This window comes from Saccopteryx leptura, chromosome 3, assembly GCF_036850995.1.
Source record: "Saccopteryx leptura isolate mSacLep1 chromosome 3, mSacLep1_pri_phased_curated, whole genome shotgun sequence".
NCBI classification, from domain to species: Eukaryota; Metazoa; Chordata; class Mammalia; order Chiroptera; family Emballonuridae; genus Saccopteryx; species Saccopteryx leptura.
In genome coordinates this window covers 31,113,774-31,140,418 of record NC_089505.1, presented here as the reverse complement: position 1 = coordinate 31,140,418, position 26,645 = coordinate 31,113,774, and the positions used below count along the sequence as shown (strand labels likewise).

Genomic DNA, 26,645 nt, shown 5'->3' with positions numbered 1-26,645 from the left:
GGAGCAAAAGATGGCCCAGGCGCTGGGGATGGCTCCTTGGCCTCTGCCCCAGGCGCTAGAGTGGCTCTGGTCAGGGAAGAGCGACACCCCGGAGGGGCAGAGCATCGCCCCCTGGTGGGCAGAGCGTCGCCCCTGGTGGGCGTGCCGGGTGGATCCCGGTTGGGCGCATGCGGGAGTCTGACTGTCTCTCCCCGTTTCCAGCTTCAGAAAAATACAAAATAAAATAAAATAAAGAAAAAAAAAAAAAAAAGAAAGCAAATTTCCTCCTACTCATTAGCACAGAAAAGTAGATGCATTCAAATTGTCTTTAATGACAAATAGAAATCAGCCATAAAACTCGGTTTTTGTCATTACTGTTTTCTCAAAGGCCACAACTATGTCAACAATGACCCCGAACCTCTTCACCCCTCACACACACAAGAACACACAAGTTCTCACAACAAATAACATTAAGGCTAAGATTTCCTTCTCATTTATTTGACCAAAGCACCCAGGAGACAAAATTACTATAATACTTAAAAATAAGTCAAGATGAGGAAAATACGTATGTAGAAATCATTGGTTTATACTACTGAAATGGCTCTTCAAAGTTTCTTAGTAAAGTTGGAAAGCTGATAAACACATTTAGCAAAATATATGCTGCAAAATGAATATATAAAGAGATGTCTTATACCATCACAATATTTTGGAAATCATGATCATTAATAAAGTGGATATTAACAGGTTAGTTGTTTCCAAATTGCTGGCCCTTCCTGAGATGGAATGTGAGTCCTTAGCATACCATCTTCCAAAGAGTGACACTGTGAGAATAGGCTCAGATGGTCCATTCTTATTTACCAGACGCCCATCTCTTAGGACCTAAAGAAACAATGAGAAAAAGTATAGTCAGTTTGATTAAAATATTCACTTCAAGCAAAATAATATTTTTAAAATAAACTTAAATATCATGGTTGATCAAGTAGTTCCAACCTGATAGGGAGGGGAGAACAGGGAACAGGCAGGACAGGAAGGGGACAGCTACTGTATATGTGATGAAGACTAGAGTCCTAGAGGAGAGATCAATATGTTGAGTTTCAACAATCATATTGAGACAGTACAGGGACTTGGGCCCAGGAAAAGAAAAATACTGGGTGACCAAGAAGCCAAATTAAGACCAGGTGGCCAGAGGAACCCCAGAGAAGCTGACCAGAGGAATGTCACAACCCTTCCACTCTCTTCAAAACTTAGAGGTAGTTGATTTTTTTAAACATTTTAAATTTTATTTATTCATTTTTTAGAGAGGAGAGAGAGAGAGAGAGAGAGAGAAGGGGGGGGGGGAGGTAGTTGATTTTATGCCCCTTGTACCTGCTTGCTTCCTTGCAGATGTGTAACCCCCATGCACAAAGAAAGATTGACCTTTCTGAGGTGGCAGTAGCAAGTTACACTGCCCTCTTGCCCCCAGAGCACAGATGGGAACATAGTTGCCAGGCAAGGCCGCTGAAAAAGGAAGTCACAGACCCTGAAATGGAAAATTCCACCAGTTCACCTTCTCCAAAAACCCACCTTTTCATACAAGCTCACTTAGTCCCCAACTTATAAAGTCGCCAAGCAGAGTCAGCCTTAAAGTGATTCCAAAGTACCTTGTTTTTCTCTGTGTTGCCTTCCCTGTGCTCAAGCATAAGCTAAATAAAATCTGTCTGGAAATTTTTCTGGGGTCTTCTCTTGATTTCTATCTTGGGGAATCTAATAAAAGAACCTCAATGCCAGAAACATAATGTAATAATAAAAAGTAAAAAAATTTAATAATCAAACATTTATTGAGTCCTATTATGTGCAAGATAAGAGCTAGAGGAGTAAATTCACAGCCTTCCCTCAAGAAGCTTAAAAGTTAGAGGTGAAACTGAGGAAGCCGTATATTATGTATTAGAGAGGTAAAAAGGTAAGTGTGTAGGAGGTCTGAGAGGAAAGAGCTGGACTGATCAGTGCCCCAGAGTGGGACTCAACTTGCCACAGGAAGGAGCAGTTATGAAATTTCTCCCTGGGGCTGACTACAGAGACGTTTTGGGAAGTGGAGATCCAAGTAGCAAATTCTCATTCTGAGACAGAAGTGTGGGTGACAAGTCTAGGCAATGTGCTTTCTCACTCCAGTTGGTTAAAACCAGCAATGTGCTCAAACTGGTGGTGCAGAAGCTCATCAAAAACAGATGGCTATAATTCTAGGAACTTTAACAGCTGTTTGTTAAACATAATCATTCTTGAAATTGATCAGGGTGGGAACATTGCAGCCATGAAAATTGGAAAATGCTACAAATCAAGGCTTTTTATTTTCTTATTTGTGGGTTGTTAACATTGACAGTATACTACTGGCCAAAGCTGAAGCTTGGTGAAGAGAAGAATAAGCCATGTAGTCAAAACAGAAAGTTAGGGCTCAGATAGTAAAAGCCAAAAATGACCAGCTGCATCCTGAAGTCACAGAGACCTCTCTGTTTGGAAATAATTTGTGCAAACTAATGGGACATGAATAAAAGGAAACACAAATACTGTAGATAGACAATAGATAGAATAAGAATAAAAGAAGGAAAACGAATCCATCAGTTGTGGGAAGGACAATTGGGATGGAGAAGAACTTGAAAAGTGAGAAATCATACTTCATCACTGGAAGAAGAAAATAACTAAATAACCTAGAAGATAATACTTGTGGTGTTCACAGATACACAAAGACATATATCATTAGCAAGTCAGACAACCCATTGGTAATTAAATGAACAAAATAAAATATACTGCTCACAAACATTAGGGGATGTTTCAAAATGAATATGAAGCCATAAAATATTCTCTAATGTTTGTGAGCAGTATAGTAAATGTTCACTGTTTATTGTTTATCATTTCATTGTTTACTTGTTTCTTGTTTATTAAATTATTCCTTAAAGGAACAAAAATAAAAGACCACAGTCATATTTCAAATTATGATTTGGTGAAAGTTTAAAATAAGTTAGACAGATACTTTTATTTTTTAGTGACTTTTCATCAATATAGTAAAATTTTGTCTATTTTGATCTTCTTGGGATTAATTGTTTTTGATCAGTGATTGTCTCTCGGGTTCTAGCTAAAACTTGGCAGTTGTATTGGTTTCTTGTTAGACATTTTTTTAAAATATGCTATACAATTTACTGGACACCTAAGCACTATATACGAAATATTATTTGACCTTTTGTTTTGTTTTTGTTTTTTTGTTTTTTACAGGGACAGAGAAAGTCAGAGAGAGGGATAGATAGGGACAGACAGACAGGAAGGGAGAGAGATGAGAAGCATCAATTATTAGTTTTTCATTACAACATCTTAGTTGTTCATTGATTGCTTTCTCATATGTGCCTTGACTGTGGGGCTATAGCAGACCAAGTAACTCCTTGCTCAAGCCAGCGACTTTGGGTCCAAGCTGGTGAGCTTTGCTCAAACCAGATGAGCCCACGCTCAAGCTGGCAACTTCAAGGTCTCCAACCTGGGTCCTCCGCATCCCAATCCAACACTATCCACTGTGCCACTGCCTGGTCAGGCTATTTGACCTTTTTGATGACTCCATTAAACTGGTAGTTCTTACCCATCTAAATCATCTGTGAGACTCTAAAAATATATATGTCTCACCTTCACAAGATTCTGATTTACTGGAGCTAAAAAGGGACCTGCCCTCTTATATCTCCAGCCCATCTGCACATTGAGCTATACTTACATGATGTTCAATACATGTGGCATATTTTTGGCAAGATTTCCCTCCCAGTTGTTAATGACTGGTTAACCAGATAAAACTTTAGTACTAAGTACTGAAAAATACATCCTGATATTTGTACAGTGCTTCACTGTTCACAGAGTGCTTTAATGTGCATTACCATATTTGACACTCACCAGATCATTGAGGAAGATATTCTTTCCCTTTCATAGGTAGGAAATTGAGAGGTTAACTGACTTGCATGAGGTTACATAATTAGTTCATTGCAGAAGTCAGATTTCTGACAATACACTGGCATTGCTTAAAATATTATAGCAAGATGCTTCCTATATTTGTGGTTATGATCAGTAACACTTCAAGCTTTTAGCATAAAACAAGGGCGGGGAAAGACATTCAGTGAATATGTTGAAATTTCTGCAGAAGTGGTTCTGTGAGATAATGTGCAAACATTTGCTGATGGAGAGTGCCTCAGTCCAGGACACTAGAAAGTACTCCAGAAGGCATGGTCAGCATAAGTCATGCCAAAAACTTGTCACTTGGTCTCTTTAAAAACAATAGGCTAACAGAAGGGCCATGACCTGAAAGGTCTCTAGGGAAAGAATAACTTAAAAAGTCAAGAACTAATTTCTGTTTATTTGGCCTTTTTGGAAGAAGGTAGGCACCCAGATTCAACGTGGTCTCAGATAACCAGCTCTAGAGAGGAGAAGCACATTACCTCAAGCTTCCATGGCTTTATGAATCTGTTCCATGAATACCCAGCCCCTTCTGTTTTAATCCTGCGCTCACAAAACAAACTTCTGATCTATAGCTTCAGAGTTTGAGAGGACTAACCAATGGAGAACGTTCTTGAGACAAGTTACTGTCCTCCAGCTGAGTGAATCTATTTGTTTAAAAAATAATAAATTGGTCCTCTCTGTTATGTGTCTTGTAAGTTTGCTTAGTGTCTATTCCTCAGAATATGATGAATTTCAGTGAAAATACTGCTATAGAATATTTACACTTGAAGTGAAGATTGGCACTCTAGCTGTGTGTGCAGCTCGCTCCATGGCAACATCATACCAAAAACCCTGCCTACTGGCAGCAAGTGCATCTTTTATATCAGTGGTAGTCAACCTGGTCCCTACCGCCCACTAGTGGGTGTTCCAGCTTTCATGGTGGGCGGTAGCGGAGCAACCAAAGTATAAATAAAAAGATAGATTTAACTATAGTAAGTTGTTTTATAAAGATTTATTTTGCCAAACAGCGAAAATCCGACATAAAGTACTTGGTAAGTAATTATTATTATATGCTTTAACTTGTTGTAACTCTGTTTTATAAATTTTATAAAGTAAAGTTACTTCCCTACTTTATAAATCACCATTACTGTGGAACCGGTAGGTGGTTAGAAAATTTTACTACTAACAGAGATACAAAAGTGGGCAGTAGGTATAAAAAGGTTGACTACCCCTGTTTTTTTTTGGGGGGGTTGCATTTTTCTGAAGCTAGAAACGGGAGAGACAGTCAGACAGACTCCCGCATGAGCCCGACTGGGATCCACCCGGCACGCCCACCAGGGGGCGACACTCTGCCCACCAGGGGGCGATGTTCTGCCCCTCCGGGGCGTCGCTCTGTCACGACCAGAGCTACTCTAGTGCCTGGGGTAGAGGCCAAGGAGCCATCCCCAGCGCCTGGGCCATCTCTGCTCCAATGGAGCCTCGGCTGCAGGAGGGGAAGAGAGAGACAGAGAGGAAGGAAAGGGGGGAGGGGTGGAGAAGCAGATGGGCACCTCTCCTGTGTACCCTGGCCAGGAATCGAACCCGGGAATTCTGCACGCCAGGCCGACGCTCTACCACTGAGCCAACTGGCCAGGGCAAGGCTACCCCTGTTTTATATCTTTTTCATGGAACACTATATCTTATTTCCTCTTTCAACAAATAAGCTGGAGTAGATAAAACATGATCCAAATCATAAATATACTATAAAGTGTCTAATTTAAAGGATAGGTGCAATCCCTCCTTCCCTCCTTCTTTCCTTCCATGTAAGAATGAAGAGCCACTGCCCAGACATGGGGGAGAGCATGACAAGTTTTGAGAATTATTTAGTTGAGACCTACAAATATTATACTATTAAGCACTTGCGGTTCAAAGTATAAGGGAAACGGCATTTTATGGCTCTGCACTTTAAACCTGGTCTGGAAAACTCAAGAAGTTTTTTGCCTCTCTCCCACGAATGAGATGCTTTTGTGACACAAATGCTCAGTCTCACTCTAGGACAATTTCTCAAAAAGATACATTTCTGTGAGTACGTGACTTGAGGGGAAAATGTCAAAGGACTACCCAGAAGGTGGGACTGCGTGCTCAGTTTAAATGGCAGGCACTATAAGAGACAGGGAACCGATACTGCCTGGCCCCTGACCTGCATGAGCCCGGCACTCCTTTCTCTCACTTACTTGAATTGGCACCAGGTATTTTCAGTTCATCTATGCTTATTTGTGCCAGCCTCGCCACCTCTGAACTACTGGATTTAAGTTCCAGAAACCTCACTTCAGATCTTATCATGATTTTCTGTAGTTGACATTCCAGCTTTTATTCTAGCCTCTATTTGCTCATGAGATTCCACCTCACTGGGCTCTGCGGCAGCCTTCTCTAGGTTTCTCAGCCTCAAGGCTGAACTACATGTTAAACTGGTGGTTTCCCGAAATTCAATATTTTTATAAATATGATATATCCCCATCTGATAATACAGGCAGGCATAGATACATGACCATCAGCGATCTGCACTTTTAAAGACTTTCTTGCTTAATGCTGTATACAAATTAACACAAATTCTATTTTTCTTTTACAGAAAATGCAATGAATGACTTCACCCTAGTTACTGAAACCTGTTCTTGTTTGCCACAATTCAGAGAAGACATTAGGGTTCAAATTGGTTGAGGCCCTGGTTGGAGAGCTTAGTTGGCTAGAACGTCGTCCTGAAGTGCAGAGGTTACTGGTTCGATCCACTGTCAGGGCGCATACAAGAACAAATCTATGTTCCTCTCTCTCTCTCTCTCTCTCTCTCTCTCTCTTTCTCTCTTTCTCCCTCTCCCTTCCTCTCTCTATAAAATCTATAAAACAAAATAAAAATTAAATCTAGTTAAGCAGATGTATACCATGTACTATTAGATTTAAACCTATAGTCTTAATTCTAATTTGAAACCAGCTTAATTTGTAAATAAATTGTTTATAGCCACTATAATTTATAAAATAAATATCTGATTTTCCATGTGTTTCCACATGTGACAAAAGGAAATTAAAAAATCTATAAACAAACATTTTTCAATGAATGGTGCCTTGGGCTCACTGGTTCTAGGCATCTTATGTTATTCAACAAAATGTCATCACTTTAGAATTGCTTGCTGTCATTATAAAAATTGCCAAAATATTTTCTCCTCTTTTAGTCATGTCCTTTTGCAATATGCTTTCTTTTTTTTGGGGGGGGTATTTTTCTGAAGTTGGAAATGAGGAGGCAGTCAGACAGACTCCCGCATATACGCCCGACCGGGATCCACCCGGCACACCCACCAGGGGGCGATGCTCTGCCCATCTGGGGCATTGCTCTGTTGCATCCAGAGCCATTCTAGCACCCGAGGCAGAGGCCACAGAGCCATCCTCAGCGCCTGGGCCAACTTAGCTCCAATGGAGCCTTGGCTGCGGGAGGGGAAGAGAGAGACAGACAGGAAGGAGAGGGGGAGGGGTGTAAGCAGATGGGAGCTTCTCCTGTGTGCCCTGGCCAGGAATCGAACCCGGGACTCCTGCATGCCAGGCTGACGCTCTACCACTGAGCCAACCAGCCAGGGCTTGCAATATGGTTTTAAAGTTCTTTCCACTGTGAGATCTGCATCATTTATTTCTCTCACCCTTGAAACTGCATTGGTCATGTGACTTGCTTTGGTTGATGAGATATTTGCAAACATGGTGCAAGCAGAGACTGAGAAAAACTTGCCCATTGTGGCTTTTCCTCTTGATGCTCTTACTCTCCTATGAGCACAAGCTTGATGGAAGAGGAAAGACCACAGGAAGAGAGTGGTCCCAATCATCCCAGATGTTCTAAGACAAGGCCAGTCCAATATACCTGCTAGTGGCAGATGCATGAATGAGCCCAGCCAAGATCAGCTAAGCCTGTTCCAAACCGGAAGAACAGCCTCGCTATACTCAATTCACATTGTGAGCCATAAATAGAAGCTAAAAAATGGTTATTGTCTAAAGCCATTACAGTATTAGGAAGTTTGCTGCACAATAAAAATTAAGTGATACAGTTGCCATAACCTACTTTACCTGGCCTAAGAGAACAGAGAATATAAAAATACCCTTAAAATCCTCCTACCTCAAATTTTCCAGGTGATAGATGAATTTTACTAAGTAGCACTTCAGGAAAAACATACTCTGTTCCAAATGTGCCACTTAGGGAAAATATGTCAAATCTTGTCAAAGCAGTTTCTACTGGTTGTCCACAAGTTGTCAAGTTAGTCGTTTTGCATTTCAGCATTGTGCATACCTGTATAGAACAGATGTAGATAAAATGCAATGTCTTACACCTAAGTTACTTGTACTAGAATTTTGACTCCATTTGTAACTATAGCAAAACATATATTTTCTCCATTTAATAAAGGGAATTGGATCATCTTTCTTATCATTACCAGCTTTATTGAAAATGCCAAATGATTTGAGAACCAACCCCACTTCCTGGGTAACAAATGGATTTAAAGAAAGAAGTCAGTTTAGAGTTATGCCTAAACCATTAGTATGGCATATCAGGTGATTAGTTAGCCCAAGGTAGTAGAGATCTTTTGGCAACAATGGTACTAAAGCTAAAACAATGATTAAAGTTTTGACCATCTCTTTATTTTCATACCCTTTTTTTAAAAAAAGGGTAGTGGGGGCACAGAGTATATTAAGAATATATTGAATGCAGCCCTGGCCAGGTGGCTCAGTGGATAAAGCATTGTCCTGGCATGCCAAGGTTGTAGGTTTGATCCCTGGTCAGATCACATATGAAAAGCAAACAATGAGTGCACAACTAAGTGGCACCATGAGTTAATGCTTCTCTCCTCCCCCACCTCTCTGAAATCAATGGAAAAACTAAAAAGAAGATACAAATACATAGCCAACACTATATGAAAAGTCTGAATTTTAAATACTGTCATTGGAAGGGTATAAACTGAACATGACATCTGATTACAAGAGAAACTAAGACAAGAGTGAAATCCCTACTCATGGTTAGTTTTAAAAGTTAAAACAAGACTTTTTATTCACTACATCAGCAAACCTACATAGGAGAGCCTTACTGAGGTTCACTATGGTACGTAAAGTAGTTCATTAGTCGAATAAACAATCATCATGTTTAGATTGATGATACTTTTTTAAATGTGCTCAAAGCAAGCAATCAGATTATTCTTGACTCTTATTGCAAATGCCATATGATTATTCTTAATGTGTGTGTGTGTTGGTGGGGGATAGAACACTGGCAATTCATGGAGTCATGCAGAGGAAACGCACTTGGCTCACTGGGACAAATATGAAAACTTTACCCTGTGATTCATCGATACCTACACACTCCCTTTCACTTGAGCTGCTATTACCTGCCAGTACTCTCGTCTCCTTCGGCCATGAAGTCCTGTAAACGCTCCTAGAACATATACTTCATTCTCTTCTTTTCTTGACATTCTGTAGCTTAAATGACAGCAGAGATCTTTTTGACAGACTGTAAGGTTTCCTGCATTTTCAAAAAGTTCTGTGAAGTTTAATGCATCGCGGAAAATAAATGCCCCGAAAGTATTTTTCTGTACTGGGAAGGGTTTGATGGTCATGGCATAGGCGCTCCAATTCACGGCTGTTGGGTAGGCAGGGGAATTTCGAGGATGTGAATCCATTTCTGAAAGAAGGAGTTTTCCCGACTCTGTTTCCATATCATAATGGTATACCTTGGGAGCATGTGGTGCATAAATACCGCTGCCTGCGAATAGAAAATGAGTCTTTTTAAAAACAAACCCAACATTGCCAGTTTCCCCACCAGAATGAGCATGTGGTCATGTCACCATGTCAGTCACAATGAGACAGCACACAGGCTTCTAGTTACACTGAACACCGAAGCACTTCTATTTCTATGGAAGGGGTCTAAAAGGTGTTTGATGTCTCATCTCAAATAAACTTTGAATATAATAGGAATATTTATGAGCATTATGGAAAAGTAAGTCACATTTAAAAATCTCTTTATATGGGAGTTCATGAAAGATAAGAAAGGGTGATACAAAGTTCTATCCTGTTCCTTATGATGGTAGTGTTTCAAAATTGCCCCCAATTTTTTAACACCCTATTCTCTAATAGGTAGATGTAATTCCTTTCCCTTGGAGTACAGACTGGACTTTGCAATTCACTTTAAATGAATGGAACATGGTAGAAGTTAAGGTGTGTGACTAGCCATAAACAGCAATGCAGCTTTCTCTATCTATCTGTCTACCTATCTATCTATCTATCTATCTATCTATCTATCTATCTACCTACCTATCTATCTATCTACCTACCTATCACCTATCTATCATCTGTCTCTGGAGGAAGTCAGCTGCTACCATTCATAAGGATACATCACATAGCCTTATGGAGAGGTCCAAGTGGCAAGAAATGCAAGTCTCCTGCCACTAGCCCCTGAGGAGCTAAGGGATCCTGTCAATAGAGCCATGTGAGACCGCTCTCTTGGATACAGACCATCCAGCTTCAGTCAAGACTTCCAGATGACCACTAGCCCAGTTAACAGCTTGATGTAACCTGGAGACGTAGTCTGAGCCAGGGTCACCCAGCTAAGCTAGTCCCAAATAGTGGCCGATAGAAAAAGTAAGTTAATAAATGTTTGTTGCTTTAGGCCACTTTTTACTTTGAAAGTACTTTGGTACAAACAACATGTCAATAATATAATCCTCTGTCCTTTGCCAATGATGGAACAAATCTTGTTTAGTACCATGCTTTACCTCTTACTAGCTGGTCACATTTGGCAAGTTAGCTGCATTCTCTGTGTCTCAGTTTTATAATCTGTAAAAGTGGGATAGTAATGCTCGTTTCACAGTGTTGTTGTGAGAACAAATGAAATAGTACATAAAGGTCTTAAAACAACCATAGCTGTTAAAATCAGTCATTAACCTTTTGTGTGTGTGTATGAAAAGATGACAAACATAGTGGTTAGTCCCAACAGAGAAGCAAAAAAATTATGACAGCTCACATCTAAAGCATTAGCTTCTGTGAGTTCAGAAATATAACCTGCGAATCTCACCTGGTCATGAATTACCTGTCATATTTTGGTGGATGTGATGTATATTGGCCACAAGAAGGTTAACTCTCATGCCCATTGCCCAAGCTGAATGAAATTCAATAGCTGTTAAGAGGGGCAAAACATTCATCCACGCTGCGGGGAACAGTATGGTGTCCACATGGAAATCTTTCACCAAGGTCACGGCAGGATCATGGAAGAGTATATCGAAGCATGTGAAAATGCCAAACCTTCCAAAGGTGGTGTTGAAAGTCACCAGCTCCGGCTTTTCAGGGGAATCAAACTGAGGCTCAGAGTAGAGGTGGTACTATAAGAAATGCATAAGATAAAACCAGGAACGTCTTCTTTATTGAAGAGATGACGTGTATAAAAACCTCCAAAGTTACTAACAGATTTGGCGATGGTCAACAGCAGAGACTTTATAGAAAGCAAATCCAAGGGAAACATGAAATATAGTCTTTCTCTCTATCTCCCCACCCCACCCAAATTAGAAGACAAATAACTTTCCATAAATTTTAGACTATGACTTGGTTTAATGTTTTTAGGTATCAGGGATTCAAAGCAGAATAACAACATTATTCTTTGAATCTATGATACCTAGAAACATAGTAGATACACAATAAATATTTCTTAAGTGTATGAGGGATGCTATCTCCCTCTTTACAGTGTCTCATCTGAAGTAATTTCAGAGACTCTTACCCAACTTTTAAAATGGAAAATTGTTGAAAATGAACATTTTCTTTAATTCTCCCTGATTCCTTCCAAGTAAACTTTTAAAACTAACAGTATAATACAATAATTAGAGTCAAGTGTGAAATAAAATGGTTTGTAAAGTAGAGACTGATGAGGTTGGGAACAGGACTATTAAATTTCTTCCTACAATTATTTTCTATAAAAATTTTTTTTAAAAAGAAATTAAACTTTATGAATATTTTAAGAATTGATTGACAAAGGTACATTAAGTCTACATATTAGAGTTCATGGGTCATGAATAGTCTTCAAGGTCCCCTGAAGGGACAGTGAGAGCCCCTCAACTTAGAATAATCACAGGTTTCTCCCTAGTTTGTCCACACTTGGTGCACCATGCTGTCCTGAAGTTTACGTGGGCCTGGTTAAATGTGTTGCTCAACTATGTTACCAATTTAACTAAATAGAGAATGACAGAATCACTTAAAATGATTCTCGCAAAGAAAATGCATTGAAAATGATACTAATAATGCAAAGGCTAGAAAACCAAAGAATGGAAGAGATGACATTTGTATTTTTAGTATGACACACATTTTGAGGAGAATATGAATGTTTAATTATAAATGAAAAGAAATTGTTAAACCCCACAAAGTCATAGAGAAAACAGTTTACAAGTTATATATTTTATTTATAAAAACAAAAATAAATATATATATTTTGAGGACTCAAGTTAAAATTTCTTTTTCTATAGCAGTGTATGATCAAAAACATTGGGAAAAATTGAGTTATATCACTCCTCTTAACTAATATTATATAAATATTAGGTATTTTTTATTCTTTTTGTGCTTGACTAAATTTATATGGTAACTTGGACTTCCAGCAGATTATTTCTCTACTCAAAAGAGTCTAAGGCTACTGTTTAAGATGCTTAGAAAAACTATGGGGGGAAAAGAGGGACATTCGCATTGACATGCATATTACATTCCCATTTATAAGGACAAGCTCTCTCTCCCTGCCCAAGTTGATATAAAATTATTTTGCTCTTTTAATTCAAAGTTTAAAGTAAAATGTTCTGATCTGACCTTAAAGCTACAGAAGATAATTAAACTGACTGGTGTAGAAAATAAAAAGAAAGGTCATTTTTGTGACTTGATAGAAAACAGAAAAATTGGCTTCTGTGAAAGTCACTCAGGCAATTTGGCCATACCTTTGTATCATTTCAACATTAAATGGCGTCTAGATTATAGTCATCTTGGTATCACTTGAATTAATATTAAAATTATGTTTTATATAAAAGGATCTTAATCTCAGGTTATTGTAACATCTTTCTGATAGGTTTGCCTACATTATTTTTTTCAAATTAATTTTTTTTCTAAAATGTGATTTTTCTTAAGTGCTTGCCTTAAAAATATATCTCTAATAATATCATATATAAGAAACGAAGCTCAAAATCCTAAACACAGCATTCATCACTCTTATAACAGATGCCACCTTACATACCCACCCACTCTTACCTTATGGTAACGTGCCACCAGCTTTCCATTTGCATCATATACCACATTAGTGTTGTATTGGTAATAGCCATTAGGAGGACATGTGGACTTACGGGAACTACATGGCTTTTTGTCTCCAATATTTGCCAAGACATAAATAGAGTTATTCTTGGCCAGGCAGCTGAGTCTTGCTTGTACTGGGGTATGACCAAATCTAAATCAAATTTGAATTAAGACATTTGAATAAGTTAGATATAAAAGGACAAATATGGTATGACATCACTTATATGTGAAATTTTAAAAGGCTTCGTTCATAGAAACAGAGTAGAATAGTGGTTACCAGGGGCTGAGGGGAAAGGGGGTTGGGAATATGTTATTTAAGGGTACAAACTTGCAACTAGTAGATAAATAAATTCTGGAGATCTAATGCCCAGCATAGTAATCAGAGCCAACAATATTGTATTGTAAGCTTCAAACTTGCTTAGAGACTAAATCTTAATTACTCTCAACACAGAAAAAAAAAAAGGTACTTGCATGCTATGACAAGGGGGTTAACTAGAGCTATAGTGGTAATGATATTGCAACATATAAATGTATCAATTTAACACATTGCATATCTTAAACTTACACAATGCTATATGTCCATTATATCTCAATAAAAAAGGCATTTTGGCTTTAAAAAGTATTTTAGTCACATTATACATAAACAATAACAACAAACTCATAGATACAGGGAGCAAACTGATGGTTGCTAGGTGGGAGGAGGCTTGGGGTTGGGTGAGAAAGGTGCTGGAATTAAGAAGTACAATTGGTAGTTACAGAATAGTCACCGGAGTGTAAAGTACAGCCTAGGAAATACAGTCAGTAATATTGTATCAACTATGTATGGTCCCAGGTGGGTATAGACTTATCAGGGGAATCGCTTCATAAAACAAATAAATGTCAGCCATTATACTGTGTACCTTAAAGCAATGTAATATTAAATGTCAACTATAATTAAAAAACAATTTTTTTAAAGCAAGAGCCCAAGTATAACTGAAATCAATAAAAACTATTTATGAAAAAGATCACATTTTAAAATCCACAGATTACGCTTCAACTGGATGAATTTGGTTCCCATCATATCTATTGCCCTGGCAATTCGCTGTACACTCTCCTGCATCACTGGTCGTCCCCTCTTTGGGTCATTCCTTCATCAACATGCAAATATGCTCTAGTACCTCCTATTTTCAAAAAAAAAAAAAAAAATGAAATAGAAACTTGAACCCACAGGCCTCTCCACATCTTGCTTCATTTCTCAGCTCCCTTTTACAGCAAAACTGCTGGAAAGCACTGTTTGTCTCGCTATTCCCAACTTGTCCTTTGCCATTCCCTTTTGAGGCACTCAAGTCAGCTTTCATTTCTATGATCCCAACAGACAACTCTTACTAATGCCAATGGTGACCCACATCTTACTCGATCTCCTCTTACTTGTCTGTGGCAGCTGACACAGCTAATTACACCATCCTCCTGGAAACACTTATTGTGTCCCACTCTCTCCAATTCACTGGCTCGTCGTCTCCTTCTCCTTTGCTGGCTCCTCCTCAGCTCTCCTGAGTCTAAACATTGGAATTTCCTACATCTCAAGCCTTCGATCCTTTCTCTTTTCTAACTCACTCCATAAATGACGCCATCGTGGTGTTAAAGCATTCTATATGCTCACTACTGATTTTCTATTTCCAGCCTTGACCTTGTCCAAGCCAGATTTGTATGTGCAACTGCCAGGCGGCCATCTCCACTTAGATGTCTAAAGTACAGCTCAAACTTAACATGCACAGAATTGACTTCCTAATTTCCATCCCAGAAATACTGTTTCTTCAGTGTTCCCTGTATCTGCCAATGGCAATTCCATGTCTCTATTTGCACAGGCCCAAAACTTGAAAGTCACTCTTGGTGCTCGTCTTTCTCTCATACCTCTATACCAGGTAACAAATCCTGTCACCTTGATGTTTAAAACATATCTATAGGCCTGACCTGTGGTGGCGCAGTGGATAAAGCGTCGACCTGGAAATGCTGAGGTCGCCGGTTTGAAACCCTGGGCTTGCCTGGTCAAGGCACATATGGGAGTTGATGCTTCCAGCTCCTCCCCCCTCCTCTCTCTCTCCCTCTCTGTCTGTCTCTCTCTCTCTCTCTCTCCTCTCTAAAAATGAAAAAAAAAAAAGACACCACTTAAAAAAAAAAAGAATTGGTATAAAACATATCTATAATCTGACTACTTCCTACCACCTCCACTCAGCAGTGCTAACAGGATGATTACAACAGCTTCCTAAGTAGTCTTCTGCTTTGTCATTGCCCTCCTTATCTTTACCCAATACAGAAGCCAGAGTGGTGCTTTTAAAGCATAAGTCAGATTGAGTCACTTCTGGAACCTATGCCCTCCAGTGCCTCCCATCGCACTGAGAGAAAAAAAAAACCAAAGATCTTACAATAGACTTCAAGACCCTATGTGACCCACAGCACCCTCACAACATGGAGCCTTTCTGATCTCACCTCACAATGTCTCTCCCTTGTCAATACAAGCTCCATAGTCAACCCCAATTTTAAAATAACCACAATAGGTCTTATAACTCATCCCACCCAAGCACCACATCTCCCCTCTTCTTATCATGATACAGTCTAATAAAAGTATCTTCTCCCACTAAATATTCATTAGCCAAATGAAGGGTGTAGACTTTGTTTTATTAAGTGCTGTCTCCACTACTCCTTGAATAGCATCTGGCACATACTAGGTGCTCAACAAATAACGGTTGAATGAATAAAAAGATGAATGAATTAAATTGAACTATATTGGGTGGTAATGCAAGACCATTTTCTGTCAAAATATGTTCCTCTACTGTGGGGCTATAAAACTGGCATTTACTAACTATATGGAAAAACCTGTCCCCCAACTTTTACTAGTTCCCATAGTTACTGTGATCTTTGACTTATCCATAAATTTGCAATATATGTTGTTTTCTTTAATTTCTATTATTTATTTATTTATTTATTTATTTATTTATTTTTGTATTTTTCTGAAGCCGGAAACAGGGAGGCAGTCAGCCAGACTCCCGCATGCGCTCGACCGGGATCCACCCGGCACGCCCACCAGGGGGCAATGCTCTGCCCATCCTGGGCGTCGCTCTGTCACGACCAGAGCCACTCTAGCGCCTGGGGCAGAGGCCAAGGAGCCATCCCCAGAGCCCATCTGCTGCGGGAGGGGAAGAGAGAGACAGAGAGGAAGGAGAGGGGGAGGGGTGGAGAAGCAGCTGGGCGCCTCTCCTGTGTGCCCTGGCCGGGAATCGAACCAGGGACTTCCGCACACCAGGCCAACGCTCTACCACTGAGCCAACTGGCCAGGGCTTAATTTCTATTATTTATTGATTGATCTTAGAGAGAGAGAGAGAGACAGAGAAATATCGACTTATTGTTCCACTTATTTATGCATTCATTGGTTGATTCTCATATGTACACTGACTGAGGATCAAACCTGCAAACTTCAGGTATCGGGGGATGCTCTAACTAATTGAACTACCCAGCAAGGGCCTTTGCAAAATATGTTGTTTTTAACAGGAGATTCAGAACTCAACCCTACTGTTAGATTGAAAATATCCTGGTTCTCCCAATTCTCAATACTTCTATGTAGAAAGACTATCCTTTCGTTGCCATCTTTTTTTTTTTTTTTTTTCAAAATAAAAGCTCTTGCAAACACCATAAAGAGATCAGCTCAGAACAAGAAGGATGGAAAGATGGAACTGTCCAGTGTCATGTAGCCCAGCATTCTCTTCTTTGTGTAGTTAATCTCTGTAGAGCAAAGGGAAGTAATTTCTAATAGCCTTTATATAAAAGTCACAATAACCAAAGGTGCCTAAAAAAAGTTTAGTGGCCACAATCCTCCAGCAAAAATGGCAGAGGAATGTTTAATAAACTTAATTTGAGATAAAAGAATGAGAGAGAGTATGAGAGGATGACAGACTGAGAGGCTCTGAAAGCTGAGGGAGAGTAGGTGTGACAGAGTGGGCGACCTTCCCCTGCAAGTTTTGAAGGGTGCAGTATGCATCTCAGTAATCCAAGGCTTCCGAGGGAGTAGGACTTATATATTAAATCTATATCTATATCTAGCAAACATTTCATATTAAAATATTTCTAGATTACTTTTTCTCAGGAGAATTACCTTTGTGGCTTAGAAAAATGCAGTTGCAAAGAATAAGGTTTTATGACTTACTAGAAAGTACATACGTAGTGAGGCCTTTCTGCCTGAGAAGCAGACCCTAGAAAAGAGACTCTATAAAATTGCAATATGGTACCTGCAAAGAGAGACATTGAAATATTTTCCAATAACAACCCCCATCCACTTCAGAAGTTAATTTACTACTTGTGTCCCTGAGATCTTCTTCCCCTTAGTCTCTAGTTTTGGTTACAAACATCTCCTTTATATATTTTCTTCAAATTTAATGATATTAAATCATAGATGATTGTTCAATGGTACAAGATAAATATACTACTAACATACACCACATACATGGTAATTCAGAATGTATCATTTTGCTGTAGCGAGTGCACACATTTTAGAGGGTTATAGCGCTTCTGTACACACAATCTGGAGATATAAAATACCTGTGGGGGTCCTGACATGGAATCCAGTCCAACTGAGGGTCTGGAATATCCTCTAGGTAAGGGAAAACAGTTTCCCTGGTAAATTTCCATCCATAAAGTGCATCTTCTGGAGTCACAATGATATGAGCACCCTGTTCAAAACCAGTCAAATCAAATTATTTCTCCACATGTAACATAGACAATGCAGCCCTCTAGCCTTCCACCAGATCTCATGTCCTTACAATAAAGTGTGATTAGTAGAAGTAAAAGAATACCTTCTCAGCTGCCTGCTTAATCGCTCTCTCCAGAACATCAATATTCTTGTTCATAAGGAGCAAGGCATCGTCTGGAGAAACAGGTGTCTCTGTTTTCTTTGGCAGTATGACAGCGTGTTCATATACTGCAGCTGTGAAAGTATACAGGGCACCGGCATGCAGGAAAATCAGGGCAAAAACTGCCACAGTGGTTTGAAAGGAGAAAGTGGTCATGGCCAAGGTCTAGAGATTTCTGAAAGTGTAAGGAATATTTACATAGCATTTATATAGGTTGGTACATTTATGTAACATATGACTGCCAGCTACTGAGCTCTTATTTTATAGTCTTATGAATATTATTACACTCAACCAATTTTGAGAGAAAAATATTGCCATTAAATGAACACAATCAAAAAGTATTACAAAGAATGTACAACATGCAATGTTGATAAAATTTGATGTCAAATTTCAAAAAACAAAATTCAAATGTAGTCCCATTGTACCCTTTAATTAATAGAAAAATATAGTAACTAAAATAACTGTCATGTAAAACATTATAACACAAAATACCTGCTCGATTTCCTTCACAAATTTATTCTGAGAGTCAGACACGTGAAGGTTCTCTGTAACATTAAGATGGGATGAGTATCATTAACACAAATAGGTGTTAATCCTGACTGCTTAGTGTGATTTAATTCTTAGGCCCACAGAGCAACTCCTGTTCAATTAAACAAATCTAGTTTATATAGGGTACTGGGGATAGGACGGGGAACAGGGTACCTGGTCACCAACTCCTGGATCTTGCCAAACAACATGACAGATGCACATCAACCACACGGTGGAGACACAGCAAAAACCCCAAGGAGCACAGGATGGTGGGGAGCAGTTCTGGGCTCTGCCACAGCCTGAAGGACGTCCTCGTCTGGCCTCTCTCCCAGAAACGAAAGGACAGTACGGGAGCTGAGACGTGAGGGGTTGGAAATAGCATGTACAGTCCCTGACGGCACTTCCTGCTTGGCAGCAAGGATGACACATCAAAATCAGAAGCAAGAAAACCCTGGTTCTTCTTTACAAATTATTCTCTTGATAATTGTACACACACACACAAAAAAAAATAAAACAAAACAAAAAAACAAAAAAGCACATGGCTTTCCTATGTGTTCAAAAGATTGTTTGAATCTGCCTTTTTGGAAGGAAATGACTGCTTGAGCAGAACCAGACTGAACTTGAACCATCTTTGGCGCCAGGTCCCACTCAGGTGAGGGGTTCCTCTAGCTCTGAACTTGGATGGCTGTTCAACTCTTCAGACAGCTAAACCAAGAGAAAATCTAAGAGTACGTGTTATGCCCTACTGGATGGAAAGGGTTGTGTCACAGGAAGTGGCCAGGAGCCAACGGTTTTTGAGCTGGAGCACCAGAAAATTCATGTGGTTTAAACTACCCTCTCTGCCTTTTGCTCTCCTAAGTTGAGGACTGTGGGACGCTGAGCTGCTAAAGCCCCTTTGAACTGGCAGCATGTTCTTCTGCTGAGGCCCCAACGGTAGGCAGCTCTGTGGTTGATGATTTTGCTAGCAGATCACTAACCTTAGCTCTGATCCAACTCTGCCCAAAGTTCATTGCATTCACCAAAAGATACTTTAAAAAATTCCTCTTGGTTGGCAATATAAACTGATTATTTGTGTGCCCCCCACTCCCCAAACTTGTATGTTGAAATTTAATCCTTACTGTGATGGTATTAGGAGGTGGGGCATTTGCAAGGCGTTTATGTCATGAGGGTGGAGCCCTCAAGAATGGGATTTGTGCCCTTATAAAACAGTCCCTGAGGAGCTCCCTTGCCCTCTCAGCTAGGCGAGAACAAAATGAGAAGATAACTATTGATCAATTTTCAGTAGGTAAGGATGTAAAAAGCATAGAGGAGGTCTAAGATAAGTAGCAATGACAGGCGGGTCTAGGTGAAGCCTTCCACTTCCCTGGATTCTATCTGCTCTCTTCTTTCCGAGGCCAGTGACTCTTCCTACCACCCCTGACCTTCTGCTTTGGTTTATGCTCTGGGTGGGCAGCGACTCGCCAGAGGGTTCTGCTCCTTTAGGCACCAGGAGAGGGAGTGTTTGTTTTATCCTAGCCTGGTAACTCTAGTTTCTGGGGTCTTCCTTCAAGTAGTCATAGAGACCAGGTAACACAGGCCAGATGGAATTACATGATTGTTACTGAATAATGTCCAAATGGCCTGGAGAAACAACGGAGAAATAGAAGCTAGCCATTTTGTAGTGCTCAAGACTACAATTTTTTATAAAAATTTTTATTGAATTTGTTGGGGTGACCTTGGCTAACCGTTTGAGTACTACAATTGTTCGTGTACATCCTCGTGCCTCCTGACCATCCAGAGTACAATCATAAAAAAAAAAATTATTTTAAAAATGTGTAAGGCAACATTAAAAAAAGATAAATGTATGTTCTTCTTGTTTCCATAAATTATCAAACAAACATGATTTTACATTAATAAAACTGTTAACTGGAACTAATTTTATTTTTTGAAAAAGAACTCATTCCTGAGGATCAGCGAGCATGAGAAAAACTCACTACTCAAAGGGTTAACAAAATTATACAGGTTTCAGGTGTACAATTCTATAAAACATCATCTGTATATTCCATTGTGTACTCACCACCCCAAGTCTAAGTTAATTCTTATATTCATATTATTTTTCTTTAGCACATTATTCTTCTGTAATACACATATGCTCTAGAACTTTCCTCTAGGTCAGGGGTAGTCAACCTTTTTATACCTACCACCCACTTTTGTATCTGTTAGTAGTAAAATTTTCTAACTGCCCACTGGTTCCACAGTAATGGTGATTTATAAAGTAGAGAAGTAACTTTACTTTATAAAATTTATAAAGCAGAGTTACAGCAAGTTAAAGCATATAATAATAATTACTTACCAAGTACTTTATGTCAGATTTTCGCTAAGTTTGGCAGAATAAATCTTTATAAAACAACTTACTATAGTTGAATCTATCTTTTTATTTATACTTTGGTTGCTCCGCTACCGCCCACCATGAAAGCTGGAATGCCTACTAGTGGGCGGCAGGGACCAGGATGACTACCACTGCTCTAGATGGACATAACTAAATTCCGTATGGTCCTGTATCTAGTTACCGATAACTTACATGCGTAAATTTTTTTCCTGCACTAGTTATGAGTCATGATGGCCTCAGATAATGGTATGGTTAATGATATGGATGCTGAAGCCAGAATGCCTGGGTCTGAATCACTTCCTAATCAGGTGACTATAAGTAAGTGATGTGTCTCTCAGTGCCACAGTTTCCCTCATTTGCAGAAAAGTGAAAATATCTACTAAATAACTTCTGCTGTTATTATTACCTCGTGCCCAGAAGACAGAGCCCTATCTGAGGGCAATGCTTAGTGCAGCTTTTAGCCTGGTCTTTAATTCCCTCTGCTTCTATGCCCACCTGTTCTTGTCTACTAATTTGTTAAAAAGACATCAACCAGTTCGTATTCTTTATTTTATCATTGTCCTCTTTCCACAAAGTCTTTCTGGTTTCCTTTCTTCCATGTCAGTCTGCCTTTAATGGTTTATCCTGAAACTATTAACTTAAAGCCCATTTCTACCAGCTTATTTTGAATGTTTTCCCTCCAACTGTATCATAGATTCTCCCTCTCATCAATAGTTCTAACTCCTTAATTCACATATAATACACTTTTTTAGGCACACACACATACACACACACACACACACACACACACAACTTACCAAGAAACTGGAATACTCATTCACTGCTGTGACAATGTGAAAAGGCACAGCCAGCCACTCTGGAAAACAAGCCTGACAGTTTCTGAGAAAAACTACTCATGACCCCGCCCCCTCCTGGGTGGAGAAGCAAACAGGGAAGTTGGGTAAAATCCCAGCACTTCCTGCATCTTGCTCCCTGCTCTGGAAGAGGACAGGACAGTGTTAACGGAGAGATTCGAGTTCCCAGTGAAGGAATGTCTTTATGAGCGGTTACTTTCAGTTTCTTATCGGCTGCACGGTTAACCAATGTGACTGCGTGCAAAGACAGAGAAGAAAAGCAAAAGTCTTGTGTTGGTCTGCTTTGCACACCCAGAATCAGAGTCATATGCCATAGCTCTGCTGAATGGACTTTGTTTCTATGGAAGATCAATTAATGCACAGTATCTATGTGGGAGTATTCATTTTTCTGAATCAACTAACCAAGGTCTTGAGGGCTGTGTGAGACAAATTTCCTAGCTACCTAACGAAGAATTTGCGGCCGGGTCTTCCTTCCTTATGCATTTTTTTCCCAATTAATATTGCTGCTTTACCGGAGATATTTTTTTCTTCAGAAGATGCAAGGGCAGTGTATAATCCAATGCTTCTGCTTTCTTATTATGAGATGATAGGGCCACTTCCTAATGCACAAGCCTGAGGCAGGACCTAGCTCTTAGGAATGGACTCACCAACAACCAAGTGACTTTGGTCTTTGTCAACCAAAAAAGAGGGAAAAGCAACCTAGTAATAGTGATAAAAGAGAAAACAATACAGGAAACGAATACACCCCAAAGTTCAGAAAGTGTGTGAATAAAAGGTATTAATGTTACGTTTAAATATTTATCTACACAGACTTTAACTCTTTTACAAGGAAAACACTATCAGAATTTATCCAACAACAGATTTCATGGTGGTCATTTTCAAAATATGTGACTTAACTGATTTGGTGTTCAAAATTGTCTTGAATGACAAAAACTTAAAAATGAAACAATGTATACTTTCTCTATTTGTCTTTTTTTTGTTAACAAAAAACAGCCCCTTTGCACACGCCATGGATTGCTTTGGGTCAGAACGGCTGCCTCATTCTCACCCTTCAGATCTGAGTTCTCAAGTCCCACCTCCATGGAGAAGCCTTGTCTGAATTAGGACTCTACACCTAACCAATTCTAGCCAGCTCCTCTCTCATATCACCAATTTGTTTTCCTTCCTAGCATCTTGGTAAGATAATTAGAAATTCTGGTATTTATCTATTGTTTGCCCTTCCCTTGAAGTATTATAAGTCAGATAAAGGCAGAGATTGTATTTATCCTGATCACAGCAAAATCTCTAGTATCTATCATAAGGCAGGAAAGACATTATGTATATTAAGAGCAGGAGAGATAGTGAGGCAGACACTCGCATGTACTCCGACTGGGATCCACCCAGCAACCCCATCTGGGGCCGACGCTCAAATACCAGGCCGACGCTCTATCCACAGATTCGCCGGCAAATAAATATTTTTGAATGACTAAACAGATAAAACCATTTCTTTTATTTAAAAAAGGTAAATGTGGCTGATACACTATGGAAATGGATTAGGAAGTATGAGAGTGGCACAACAGAGATTCTCTCTCTTAGACAATAGTATGCATTTTACATAAAGTCAGGAGAACCCCTTCCCGAACATACAAGCATTCCTGTGGAACCACCTGCTCTAGGAATGGATATATCTACTGGAAATAAGTTTTTTAGAAAAAGATGGTAGAACTCAAACAGTCACTATGGAAAATGAATGTTATACCGAGCACTGCTTATAAATCCAGATCGTAATTGGAAGTAGGTTGCAAAAATGGAAATCTCTTTTATTTTTAAGTGAGAAAGCCATTTTTTCTTAGATTTTACTTATTAATTTTTTAGAGAGAGGAGACAGAAAAAGAGAGGGAGAGAGAGAGAGGGAGAGAGAGAGAAGGGGGGAGGAGCAGAAAGCATCAACTCCCATATGTGCCTTGACCAGGCAAGCCCAGGGTTTCGAACCGGTGATCTCAGCGTTCCAGGTCGACACTTTTACCCACTGAGCCACCGCAGGTCAGGTGGAAATCTCAAGTAATGTTATTTTTCTACCTTCCACACAAAATTTTTAGAAGATCTGAGGGCCAGGGAATATTATGAACTTTTTGCATGGGAGGCAGAATTTTGCCTTTGAACAAAAACAAAAATCTCAGGATACAGATAAAGCATATATTTTAAAAACTGATTTCACAGTAATTACTCTACATATATTGAGTTGTTTATATTATCTTTAAGCACATCAGCTTTTTCCCTTAAGTATATTATTTCTTTCCTTATTAATATAAATAGGTACATACATAGAATCAGTGAATTTAGAATGAAAAGTACACAACAGAGGAAACCGGAGACCCAGGCTCAACAACATCTTCAAGCACAAAGTCTGGTTGATTTTCAACCACTCTTTTCATATGTAATGCTTCAAAGATGGCTGGTTCAGCAGGCCAGCTTTGCAGGACAGCAGTATGTGCAGCCCAACGCAGATCATCCAAAAATATGTGGACACTTTCAGGACGCTGGTATCGGGTTCATGGACACCAGCGTAATATTAAGAAAACATTTTTAACTTTCTAATTTTAATGATCAAGGCCAGGAACATCCATCTCCCAACCCTGTATAATCCAAGATTCTCAAGGCTGGTTTTCATCAGGCAGGAGAGCACTTCGTTCCTCCTCTGTGCCAGGGATATTTTGAAGTTTCAATCTACAACGAAGGAAGAAGAAGAGAAACTTCAACATTTCTCATCTTAAAAAAAACATCACCACCTACACCTCTACCCAACTACCTCCTGAACTGTATCTACCAAGACCTGAGGCTCAAAGTGCCCACAAAAATGGCTTTTCTTTTTCATTTCCACAGGCCAACTTAATTTTTCTTTTTTTTTTTTTTTAGAGAGAGAGAGGAAGAGAAACATTGATTTGTTTTTCCACCCATTTATGCATTCATTGGTTGAGTCTTGTATGTGCTCTGATGGGGGATCAAACCGGCAACCTTGGCATATTGAGATGATGCTCTAACCAAATAAGCTACCCAACCAGGCTTCCCATAGGCCAACAGTTAAAGGGAGAAAAAAGCTCAAGAGTTAACCATACCTTCTTCTTTTCCTTGAGTACTCCAACAGATAAAACAAGCCCATCATTAATCCCTTTAACACAATTAAAGGTACTTGTTAATGTCAATTCTCCAAGCCACATTTCTCCACAAATGTAAGAAAAAAATGAAAAGTCTGATTACTCACACTTGTGAGCGCCCACAGACCTTGTATAGCTGCTGCCCATTCAAAACCAATTTTCTCATACAGAAATCCACCTAGGGTCGGTCCTATGAAAGCACTAACAAAGAAAAGAAGAAAGGGCATTAAGTAGTGAAAAAAAAAAAAAGGAAAAGAAGAAGAAGAGTTTCATCCCAAAAAGGCTGCATGATCCTTTAGCCACAGGTCTTCTTTAAATGGAAACTTTAAGTACTAAAGGAAAAAGGCAATTTCTGGACATTGCATTGGGTATCAGAAAATAATTCTACTCAATAATGATGACGCTTAACTGTACTAAACCATTGTAAAATTGTAACTGCTTCTGAAAAGCTGGTGCCTAATAAAAATTTTTTTTAAAGATGACCAGTATTCTCTCTACTCTCCTCAGTATTTGAATTAAAAATAACTTCATTCAATACATATTTATGGACAATATCTACATTGCCTGCATACAGTTACCCCCTAGGGTATATTAGAGAGTAAAAAAATAATAATAAACGTATAAATTTTAAAAACTTAGCTATGCTCCTCATAAATGAACTTAAAAGTATAATTTTTATAGGACAAAGTATATGGGACCATTTTGATTTGGTATTAAAACTGCTGGCATAATCAATGATCTTAGAGTCAGAAGATGTAGGTTCAAACTGCGGTTCTGCCCTAAATGAATTAGGTGCCCCTGGGCAACTCATCTGGTGACTCAACCTCTTCCTCTGTAATTTAGAGACTGTATTTTCCACTTTGCAGGTATGAATGGAATTCAATGGCTACTCACCCAACTGACCACATTGCACTAAAGAGACCTGATACGAGTGCCAGTGTACTTAATCCTTCTTCAAACCCATTGTCACTGCAAAGAGGGACAAGAGTGTATCTGTGAGTTAAAAGGAAGCCTGTGTGATAGACAAGAACTGTGTATAATAGAGAAACGAAAATAAGCCAAGGTTAATCTGGACAAAACCAACAGCAAGAATACTCCATTGCTAAGATAAAAAGCTAAACTAATTTAAAGGAATTTTCATACTGATGCTTATAACTTCATGGTTTTCTAAAAAATAATTCTGTTGGAGGTATAGAATACAATATTAAGAATCATGACCTACTGACAATCAGTGCTCAGAAAAACATATATTTAAGAAATTCTTAAAATGAGATGACCATGTAAACAGAATAATGAGCTTTTAGAAAATGCAGGGGCAGCTGCTCATTCCTGGGAGAGGTGTTGAATTGACACAGCCTACTTATCAATATTCTGCCTGAAGTTCACTTTGTGTTCTTGCTACATCACCATGCCTACTAAACAAAAGCCTGATGGCCAAGTGACCAGGCTGGGTGTGATACTGTGCTTTCCAATAAGTAATACATGTTTGGTCTCTTAGTCCATTTCTGGCACAGGGCTCCTAAAATCCTTGAAATTTCCTAACTAATGGAAGGCAATAGAAGTCTTTTGTTAAACTCATGAGGTGACTTTTGGAAGACACCTAAGGATGGTGGCTGGCTGCCAGGAGAGCCATTCTTGTGATTAAAGAGTTGAAGTT

The 26,645-nt window shown here is 39.2% G+C and overlaps 2 protein-coding genes and 1 pseudogene across 8 annotated transcripts in view; 1 reads left to right on the top strand and 2 right to left on the bottom strand.

The window, feature by feature from the left end:
* Nucleotides 1–294: 294 nt before the first annotated feature.
* On the bottom strand, nucleotides 295–21,890 carry VNN2 (vanin 2). Of its 5 annotated transcripts, XM_066373199.1 has the most exons (10): nucleotides 21,798–21,890; nucleotides 18,807–18,957; nucleotides 18,597–18,649; nucleotides 18,048–18,279; nucleotides 17,794–17,924; nucleotides 13,183–13,375; nucleotides 11,000–11,288; nucleotides 9,303–9,676; nucleotides 8,048–8,218; nucleotides 295–858 (listed from the first exon to the last, which is right to left on the bottom strand). In XM_066373199.1, exons 4-10 carry the CDS (start codon nucleotides 18,258–18,260, stop codon nucleotides 676–678), a joined length of 1,554 nt encoding a protein of 517 aa, XP_066229296.1. In that variant the 5' UTR covers nucleotides 18,261–18,279; nucleotides 18,597–18,649; nucleotides 18,807–18,957; nucleotides 21,798–21,890; the 3' UTR covers nucleotides 295–675. The 5 variants fall into 5 exon arrangements, with proteins under 5 accessions (XP_066229296.1, XP_066229295.1, XP_066229298.1 ...); XM_066373198.1 differs by lacking the exon at nucleotides 18,597–18,649; XM_066373201.1 differs by lacking the exon at nucleotides 18,597–18,649 and having other exon boundaries at nucleotides 18,807–18,953; nucleotides 21,798–21,852.
* On the top strand, nucleotides 18,847–24,423 carry LOC136398140 (splicing regulator RBM11 pseudogene; annotated as a pseudogene).
* Nucleotides 23,321–26,645, bottom strand: part of SLC18B1 (solute carrier family 18 member B1) — a 27,089-nt gene continuing 23,764 nt past the window's right edge. For 2 of the 3 annotated variants that reach the window (XM_066373195.1, XM_066373197.1), the window contains 4 exons: nucleotides 25,883–25,957; nucleotides 25,096–25,189; nucleotides 24,950–25,002; nucleotides 23,321–24,560 (listed from right to left, as the gene is read on the bottom strand). In XM_066373195.1, the coding sequence (XP_066229292.1) occupies nucleotides 24,488–24,560; nucleotides 24,950–25,002; nucleotides 25,096–25,189; nucleotides 25,883–25,957 (295 nt within the window). In that variant the 3' untranslated portion in view covers nucleotides 23,321–24,487. The remainder of the gene's footprint in view (nucleotides 24,561–24,949; nucleotides 25,003–25,095; nucleotides 25,190–25,882; nucleotides 25,958–26,645) is intronic. The other variant, XM_066373196.1, reaches the window with a different exon arrangement.

Coding starts and splice junctions, on each gene's coding strand:
- VNN2 (XM_066373199.1), bottom strand. CDS start 18,260: ATGACCACTTTCTCCTTTCAAACCACTGTGGCAGTTTTTGCCCTGATT. Junction 11,289..13,182: donor TGGTGGCACGTTACCATAAG/GTAAGAGTGGGT, acceptor CATTTCTTATAG/TACCACCTCTACTCTGAGCC. Junction 9,677..10,999: donor CATCCACCAAAATATGACAG/GTAATTCATGAC, acceptor TTCTATTCGCAG/GCAGCGGTATTTATGCACCA.